This window comes from Saccostrea cucullata, unplaced genomic scaffold (genome assembly GCF_032062105.1).
Source record: "Saccostrea cucullata isolate Sc308-1 unplaced genomic scaffold, CSIRO_AGI_Scuc_v1 ctg931, whole genome shotgun sequence".
Lineage (NCBI taxonomy): Eukaryota > Metazoa > Mollusca > Bivalvia > Ostreida > Ostreidae > Saccostrea > Saccostrea cuccullata.
In genome coordinates this window covers 292,574-302,403 of record NW_026927584.1, presented here as the reverse complement: position 1 = coordinate 302,403, position 9,830 = coordinate 292,574, and the positions used below count along the sequence as shown (strand labels likewise).

The following is a 9,830-nucleotide window of genomic DNA, read 5'->3' as shown; positions in this document are numbered from 1 at the left end:
AAAAAATAAATCGGATACTTTCATCACCCACCTTTCACTTTCATTGATGCATAGAAAAGGGGAGATAACCCGTAAACCTAGTGACTAAGTACCGACACTGTATGAATGGATAAATAAATTCCGGCTTATCTCATTTATTAGTTGTTTTTTTTTTCACAAAAAGGAGGTGAATGATGACATATAATATTGAGGATAGAGCTTTGATAACGACGCATATTGTGAGATGAACTCAAATATGCGGTATTGTATTTATTAAATCAAATAATTTCAAGTAGCATTTAAACTAGAAATGGCAATGCTCTTCTAAGTGCACGTGAGAACAATGAGTTGAAGAGTTACAAGAATGCCCAAACAAGTATTTACAAAATACTTAAACGTCATACCACAGGTACTTGTGTCGGTTATAAAATTTTAACCCCTAGTATAATAATAGCACAAGGTGTTATTATTATACTGTGGGTTAAAAATTTATTACTGAAACAAGTAACTGTGCGTCATACTGATAATGTTGATTTACATAAAGTCTAAGAGTGCATGTGAATGCATCGCAAAAACTGCATTTACACACAAAAAGTATTGGCATAATTTATTTTTAATTTACATGTGTTTATAACACCATCGTCGCAAACCAAGGCCAAAATGTACGATCCTCTCCCATTCTTGAGAGAGCTACATGCGGACTCCGGACCGTGGCTTGAGACGATGTTATTATACAGGCCTTTAGATAGCGCTTAGAAAAAAAATTGAGGAGTTAAAACAATATCTTTTTTTGCACACTCATTTTTAAGCGATCCAAGGCCTGTGGTATATAATTAAACGAGCGCATATGAATGGGGCTTAGTTACATAATTTTTGTTTATTTCTCATCTATATAACTTGCCATTGTTAGTTTCTTGTTGCATTTATATTATAGTTAGTTCATTGATACATTTTAATTAAACAATATATACATCTCAAAGTTTAAATAAACTGGACAGCAATCAGTAACTGTCTACTGTTTAAACACTGAAAAAAAAATTAGTGAAAGTCACTGGGAAGACTAGTAAATTTACTGTCCATACAATCACTACTTCAAAAGTAGTTTTACTGGGAATTGGGTAGATTTACTAGATAACATTAGTAAATCTAAGAACTTATAAGTAACTTTCACTAGGTATTTAAGTATCTTTACGACCATTACTCCACTTTTCACTATTTTAGCTAGTAAACAGAGTGATTACTAATCACGAAGAACGCTTTACTAGGCACACTAGTTATTTCTTTCAGTGAATCCTCCTCTAATAAGTCTACATTTTGCATGTTATATTGTAATAATTTGTAATGCCTTCGAAACATACACACATCATTTTCAATTATAACTATGACACCATTTCTTTCAACACAGGAGTCAGGACGTCCTTTCTCCTGATATAACAAGCACTATCACATGTAAGACTCAGTCTCTACGACTTCTATTCCTGAACTGGAAAAGCTGGAAAAGGTATCCTCGCGTACATAAAGCTGTTTTTCTTCCGTTCGATCGAAGTCACAAAACCGGCTACAAAACCATTTTCTACAGCTCCTACAAAGATAAAAAATTTTAAAAATCACTACAAAATGGTGCTATCATTACATAGCATTACTGTACACGTTATGTACTTGTACTAATATCTGTATAGCCTTTGCTTACCTGACCCTCTGGATGTATATAAGTATAAGACCTATTATTATTGGTCCAAGAATCATAATAACTATGACAAAAAATTCACATTCCTCCATCAAGGAATCGTCTCACACCAGAAATATTGTCAGCAACCAAACCTAGCACCATTTCTTTATTACACGACTTTAGGCCTATTACAACCATGGACACGATTTGTAAGGTCAGGCGATTTTAAAAAGAGATCATCTTTAAATTACTTTGCTCTGATTGTATTGTGAATTAAGATAATATTTCATTAGACTCGATTGCAAATTACATTACAATTCTTAATCACTCTTCCATGCTAGAGTCTCGTATAACCCTGTACTGAAAGATATTATCTGTTATGAAAATATTAAAGGACAGATAACTGTTATGACTCTAACCTTGTCTAAGCTCGATAAAAATAAAAAAGAGCGTTTTATTAATTGTAATAAAATTTTTGCTTAATATTTAAGTCTATTATTTAGATCTTAACTCGGTATATGAAAAAAATTTTAATTTGAAAGGATTCAAAATTGTTAAAACAGGTTTTAAAACAAACGACAAAAGAATGCACTCTGCTTGGAAAACGTTCGGTATATTTTGGATTAAATACCTGCAACAAAATTAATAAATTTTTATTTCATTGATTTCCTTACATCGTTTTTTACATTACATTCTAGGAGTACGTACATTTGTACAATAAATGGAAACTGTAACTGTTGATATTTGCGTAGAGGAAACATTCTAAATGAATGAACAAGTTTTGCTCTCTTCAAAGGGCAGGTAACTTTAAGATTTTTTCTTAGTTTTAGTATCGTTGCTCCACTCTCCTTTTGTAATCTTTTCTTTTCAGATCGCAGTCTCTCGTTTTCTTTTTCAAGGTCCCTGTAAGCATTAAAAAATAACTATCTCCCTTGTCAAATAAGAACTGGTTATTCACATCTTTGTTCAGTTATAGAAATAAATGAAGATATACCTGTAACGTTGGCTTTTATCAGAACTGTTAGATTTCTCAGACAAACCATCGATCTCTAGCTGCAACATTTTCACTTGTTCTCTCAGGGCTCTGTTTACAAAAGTTAAAAATAGCTCTAAAGTTTTAACAAATACATGTACTTTTATATTAGTGTACCGCTACAGGCATCTGACGTTACTTATCTTTTTTTTTTTTACATATAAAAAATAACCCCATACCTAGAAATACATTTTAGGTATAGTGATTTTTTTCATTTAAGAAAATTATTAAAGTAATGTCAGATGCCTATACATGTGTATACAGACAATGAAGTGATAATGAAATTCTAAATATCATGTTGACATTTTATAGTCAAATTTTTCGTTATCTTGAACTCGATGGACCGAAAAATAAACTTAAAGGATTTAGAATATTCAAGTTAAATGAACTAATAAAAAGTCTTTGAAAGTTCCAAATATATGTGATTTTGAGATATCAAATTTAGATTGGTGAGAGCTTGCCTCTGTGACGCTAAATAAGTCGAAAGTTTTGGACATTTTTCATCAGACAATGTTCATAATATATTATGTTTCGGACCTCATATGACTGTCGAAATTATTTTAAAAATCTAAAAAACTTTAAATGCGTGGTTATAAACAGACTCAGTGCTCTCGTTGTTGCTGCTTGCTGACTCCCTGTAGGCAGCCCTCTCCTGTTCTACCTGGGTCTTCATATCCCTAAAAGAACGTAACTCTTTCTCCAAATTACTGCAATAAAAAAAGTCAACTACAATTACATTCCTTATATAGAATATATATCACATAATGGAAATGTCCACATGAAAGAGAGTTACCTTTTCCTGATGGTGACTGCGTTCAGTTTGGACTGTAGAGCTTTCACCTGCTTCTCGTTTTCCAGTGTTACTTTGTCCAGCTCTTGTTGTAGGGCTTTATTTTTCTCCAGTAACTCCGCTAAATCTCGTTCATGCAATCTAAAATTAAATAAAATACATGAATTATTCAGGGGAAGATTTCAAATTTTCAGAAATCAAGTTCTTCTTCAGAGCTATTCCTACCTTACATTACATTCCTTTTTCAAAGCCGTTAGAATTTCCTTGTCTATTCTGAACTTGAAGAAATCGTGATACACTGGACGCAGTGCATCCGGGACTTTTTGGTCAAGTTTTCTTTCAAAGTAATGCGACTTCTGAATCATTTCCAGAGCGTTTCCTCTCTGCAAGCTCACTTCCGCCTCTTCTACAGTCTTTCTGATTTGTGCCAATTCTTTCGCCAGTGACGATCTGTGCTTTTTCATTGTCTCCAATCGATTGACATCCTCCTTTATCAGTTTATTGCCGATTTCCCTGATAATACCTATCATCTTCTCCGTTTTTGTTTCCATATCACGTGTAGCCATTTTGTCCTTCTGGGTGAAAGTATCGATAGCCGCTTCTTGTTTGGTTATTTGCTCTTGAAAATGTTTAATTTTTGTAGCCGAAACTTCGCTCAACAGTTTCCGTATTTTGGCGCTTTCTTCTTCTTCTTCTGCTTTTGTTTCCATTTGCGTCAAACTGTGCGAATTGTGCTCCGTTATGAGACATATTTTGCAAATCGGCTTGTCGCACTTTGCACAAAAGATGTCTACGTTTTCCTCTTCGTGCTTGTCACATCTTATGTTGTGAAGTAAGTTACTCTCGCTACCTCTGTTCGTCTTGGAAATGATAGTGTGCATCTTTGTCAGTTTACCGTGCTTGTGGATCTTGTAGCAGTTAGCACACATAAAATCAGAACAATTCAAACACTTCCATTCCACCGTAGCCGGTGTCCGACAGAGCTCACATTTTGACTCCCAGTCCGATATTGTCCGCTGGGATTTTGGTCTTTTGGCGTTCATTTGAATTTGATACACACTCGCATTAAGGGTTCCCATTTCATGACCCATTTCATGGCAATTCAGCGAATTCAAAATTTAAGGTATGAACAGTTTCCGAAATAAGTTAAAATTTTAAAGCCACACTTGTGTACACTCAACACTAATATAATATACATGTATACCTATGAACAACGCATTTAACTAGCTATGAAGAAAAAGTTTTCTTGACGATTTATTAAAACAATGTGGGGCTCTTTTACTATTCAAACCCAATCATGTGTCTATATTTCTTTATTTTCACCTTTATTGTCATTTACACTCAAAGTAAAATATAAGTACTGTAAGAAATTAATCGAAACGCAAATACTTCTCATGCTTTATTTTAAAAAAGTATTAATTAATATTAAATGTACATCCTCGATACTGCTTAAAAAATCTCTGAATTTTTCTTATGTTTGTATGAATTAATTAAAAAGGAAGACAAAAGTTTATCCCAACAGTCTTTCAGGTCTGTGTTTCAACAGAAGCAATATCTACTTTGTTTCTTTTTATAACGAAAGTTCGTCTTGGTTCATTGCACCTTTTACCATCCCAAATTCTGTCAAAATAAAAATAGAACATAATTAAAATTTATATACACACAAACACAAACAAAAAAATCTTATAAGATGAATACAGTGATGCAAAAATATTCAGAAATTTTCGAATTACATGTATATATTAATATACTTTAATAAGCAACTAAAATATATTCTCTCTGATGAAACTCATAGTGATGTGAAAATAATGAACGTGTCTACCCGAACAAATATTTCAGGTAACGACTGCGTTGCCTAAATTATTTTCAAATAAATTCATTGTCTTTGGACGATTCCTATAATTTGAATATTAAATGTATGATTCAAAATAACGAAATAGATTAAGATAATGCACAGTGATCGATCTAAAATAAGGTACAAACAATAGTGTTACAATAAATACAAATACGTGAATATGGCATTAAAAATGATTCTGGAAAATCCAGCAGTAAAATCTGGTTTCTGCTGATGTCTGCTCGACCGTTCACACCTACTTAAGCGCATGTATCGATCTATTGACGAAATGATCCGTATTCCAATTTTGTTAGAAACAAAAGTCTAAGGTTCCAGACCAAATCATACATGTAGGTTGTACTTAGTTTTGCTAACAATATCATTTTTAATGACTAATAAAAGATTTTTGGAATGATGACTGTTAACAAAGTTGTTGAAATTCCTGTATCATCAACTAATTTTTCAGGAACCTGTCTTTGCTTAAAAATTTAAATTATATGTATTCAGAACATGTTTTTGACTATCATATTGGTCGAGAGACATAAACATCATATGCACGTGAAAGGAGAAAAAAGGAAATTTGACGATGGAAAATCTAAAAACATCCTATTAGTTTGGTTTTAAGTTGACTATTATCATCTTTTTAATTACAATACCCACGTACTAAATTTAACAAATGTGACAGACTATATGGTAGCTAGCAGTATTTACTTCAAGTTTACTGGGAAATTACGTCCACCAATGAGTTAAACTTATTATCGTTTACTAATAAAAGTTTCGTCCATATACTAATATGTAATTGTAAAGTTAAAGCTATGTATGCCGTGTTAAACAGTATTTTTGCACAGCTGAAACCGAACAAAAATTTCTGCAGTATGATAAGCTACCAAAAATGAAGCATTCTTGCAAATTCGACGAAATTTTATTCGGTATTAACAAAGTACTAAAAAAGAACATATATTCCCAAATTTATAAAGGACTGTATATCCTGGATACACGCGGGACAAACACAAATCATCAAAAAATATTTTTTGTGACGTCTGTTCAGTGAGGGACACAAATAGACCAATCAGCTCAATGAGTTGCATTTAATGCATTTATATGTATATAAAATACTACATGTGTTTTTCAAAAAGGCTAGTTTTTTATTCTCTCTCAGAAATGATTAACAACGATGAAAATTAAAGTTTTCCCCACTCCATTGTACAGGTCCGTTTGTTTAAGTTTCCCCGTGCTGTACTACTAGTGGACATTTTCGGTTGGGTGAACATTTACCGATCTTCGTTGGAGCGCAATTATGCGCAAAAGATATTTTATGTCAAATACAATGTATGGAAAGTAATTTAAACTGCTATGTTTACCCTGAATGGGATATCGTCAATTATCCCTTTTCGTTTTTTAATATGAACTACATAACATATGTAGATGAAACTTACATACCATACATCTTGCCTTATTAGAAATATAGTTAGGCTAATAAAATATAATTGGTCAAGGAATTCCAGGCCTCAAAAAACTATTCCAGTTTGAGAGCACAACCAAGCATTTCGATGAACACCATTAAGAAAAATTAATTCAGGTAGGTAGCATCGGTTTTTTTTTAAAATTGGGTGGGGGAATAGAACAGTTAGAATAAAAATCAACTAGTTCGAAGAAATCTGACAAGTAAAATAGGTTCCAATATATTTCACTACTAAATTTTATTCATTCACTACAATTTAATTACTGCCAAACTCCAAATTTCACTTTCGAATTAGCCCGAGCCAATGTTGATAACCTACTTGCAAGATTTTTTTTTACATTTTTTTCAAGGGGTCAGAAATACTGTGGTTCACATGTAAAGAATATAATTATATTATCTAGTAGTACATTGTATTCTGGTATTGGCATTCGGTATATTGACGTGCAGATTTATATATAATTATGATATTCTGTGGAATACTTTTTGTTGTTTTGAAGCATTAAGAAATGCAGAATCGAATGTATCTAATAACCATTTTAATTGATCAAATTATATCATTTGTTGGCATTGGTTATTTCATTTTGGCACAACATGGTTTCCACACTTCTTTATCCATAGTCGCTGACAGCTGTAAAGTTCACCCAAAAAATGTCCATTGAAAAGACAATTGCACGTGATTATTCCTCGGGACAAAAAGCAACCAACTCTAAATAACAATCCCTAACTCACGTGTTTGTTTAAAAACGTAGTAGACCATCATGCTTTTCGGTTCATTCACGAGATTGGACCATTGTTTGCTGTAAACATGCGAGACAACGTGATCATGAATATTTCAATAAGAGGCGGTTTTTTATCCGACACGGAGAGAAAATAATTTTTACCAAATAATATTTCATAACTTTTAAAAGTAATGGAGTGGAATTGTCTTATTTGCAGAAAGTATATAACTTATATAACTTGATCAGACACTACATATATTTATTACTTTTAAAATAAAACACTAATACGGCATATATAGCTTTAATGTCTTTTTTCACAAAGGGGAATTGAATATTTTCTGCTTCATATGAATATCAAATAGATCGGCTAATGAAAGAACACATTTGGTGCCCATTTCAATTCCAACAGATTTTTGCCAATTTTTTTTTTTTTGAGGGGGGGGGGGTCCCAAAAACTACATAGATGTTGTTATTGAAACACTCCAGCATGTATGGTTGATTAAAAAAAACAACCTTTTCCTGTCCCCCTCGTCCACTCCAAGAACACAGCATGTCAGATACCTTTTTATTAAGATTTCTCTAAAAAAAATTCCGTGTCGGTTTCCAGTTGATTTAAACTTGTTCTTTAGTTTAAAAGCAAGATTCAATGAACTCGTTTTTATTTCGGTGTTTTTTCTGTACTAGTATTTGACAAATCGTTCTAGCATGTATGCATATTTGCAATAGCACTACCTCACTTTTTCAAAGCAAACATTTTAGTGATTAATGGAAACTGGAGTGCTGTACCTACTTGTATGAGTTAGATCAAAGTTAAAAATTAAACTTTAGTATGACAAAGACAAACCTGACCTCTTAATGACTAATGTGACAAATCCGATGGCGATGTTAGAAGCTGTGATGATGATAAGGACCTCCCACCACGTCATGATGCTAGTCACGTGATCATAACAAGGACTTCAGATGCTGTTGCTGGGATAACAAAAACCCCTGTATATTGTAGCCAGTCCACATGAAAACACACACCTGTGTCTGGTCTGTGTACGAGGAGATAAGGGAACCAGGAATACCCGTGTTGAACACTTTCATTTATTTATCGCTGAACAAATTAGTCCAGGTAAATTCGATATCAAACATGTCGCCTCTATCGAACCTATATTACTTATAATGCTTTCAAGTGCTGATTGTGACGTTTCTCCGGATCATCTGGACACGAGGTCAAATGTAAATAAACTAAATATGTGGCCCTCATGGTAAATAACTATTATTTAAGGACATATGCAACATAGTTTGAAAATTACTGTCTTTTCCCCCGGAGTTGAAGAGTTCCAATACTTAGGAAATCTGTGCTACATTTTAATGTCTATATTTGTTGTTGTACACTTCTTCAACACAGTTTGGATAAACAAAAAATCTAGTAAAATATGTGTAGCAATTTTTGTATTATTTTTCTTTGAATTATAAAGATTTTTTATCAATTGAAATCTTTTCAAAATCCCCGGTGATGCATGCTGATTTTTTTTGTCCGTATACCAGGAATTCAATTGAAAATTGTATCTTTTTAAATAAGAAAAAGAACAGTGACCTGCTGTTGTATTTATTAAATCCAATAATTTAATTCAAGTGGCATTTAAACAAGAAATGGCAATGCTCTTCCAAGTGCACGTGAGAACAATAAGTTGAAGAGTAGCAAGAATGCCCAAACAAGTATTTACAAAATACTTAAACGTCATACCACAGCACTTGTTTCGGTAATGAAATTTTAACCCCTAGTATAATAATAGCACAAAGTGTTATTATTATACTATGGGTGAAAAATTTATTACCGAAACAAATACCTATAAGTCATACTGATAATATTGATTTACATAAAGTCTAAGAGTGCATGTGAATGCATCGCAAAAACTGCATTTACACACCAAAAGTAAAGTTTGCATACAATTAAAATTTAGTGTTTATAATTAAATGAGTGCGTAGGAAAGGAGGTTTAATTAGATCACTTTATTTTATTACTGATCAATAACTTGCCATTGTCAGTTTATTGTTGTATTTATATTGTAGTTAGTTCATTGATACATTTTAATTCAAAAATAAATATCTCAAAGCTGAAATGAACTGGATAGCAATAAGTCTACTATAAACTATATATAGTCTATAAACTGTCTACTATTTAAATCCTCCTCTGATAAGTATATACATTGCATGTCATATTGAAATATTCGCAATGCCTTCCAAACATACACATATCTTTTTTTCAAGTATAACTATGACAATATTTCTTTCAACACAGGACGTCCTTTCTCCTGATATAATTAGCACGCCATCACATGTAAGTCTCAGTTTCTAA

The 9,830-nt window shown here is 32.5% G+C and overlaps 1 protein-coding gene across 1 annotated transcript; it reads right to left on the bottom strand.

The window, feature by feature from the left end:
* Positions 1–782: 782 nt before the first annotated feature.
* Positions 783–4,515, bottom strand: LOC134274865 (myosin heavy chain, non-muscle-like). The gene is made up of 6 exons (XM_062757110.1): positions 3,697–4,515; positions 3,475–3,612; positions 3,284–3,388; positions 2,643–2,732; positions 2,357–2,551; positions 783–1,561 (listed from the first exon to the last, which is right to left on the bottom strand). Exons 1-6 carry the CDS (start codon positions 4,512–4,514, stop codon positions 1,423–1,425), a joined length of 1,485 nt encoding a protein of 494 aa, XP_062613094.1. The 5' UTR covers position 4,515; the 3' UTR covers positions 783–1,422.
* Positions 4,516–9,830: the final 5,315 nt, after the last annotated feature.

Excerpts from the sequence above, each read along its gene's own strand:
- LOC134274865 (XM_062757110.1), bottom strand. The coding sequence starts at position 4,514 with ATGAACGCCAAAAGACCAAAATCCCAGCGGACAATATCGGACTGGGAG. Across the intron at positions 3,613-3,696 it reads AAAAAGGAATGTAATGTAAG|ATTGCATGAACGAGATTTAG; the intron begins GTAGGAATAGCT and ends ATTTAATTTTAG. Across the intron at positions 2,733-3,283 it reads AGCAACAACGAGAGCACTGA|AGCCCTGAGAGAACAAGTGA; the intron begins GTCTGTTTATAA and ends TTTTGTAAACAG.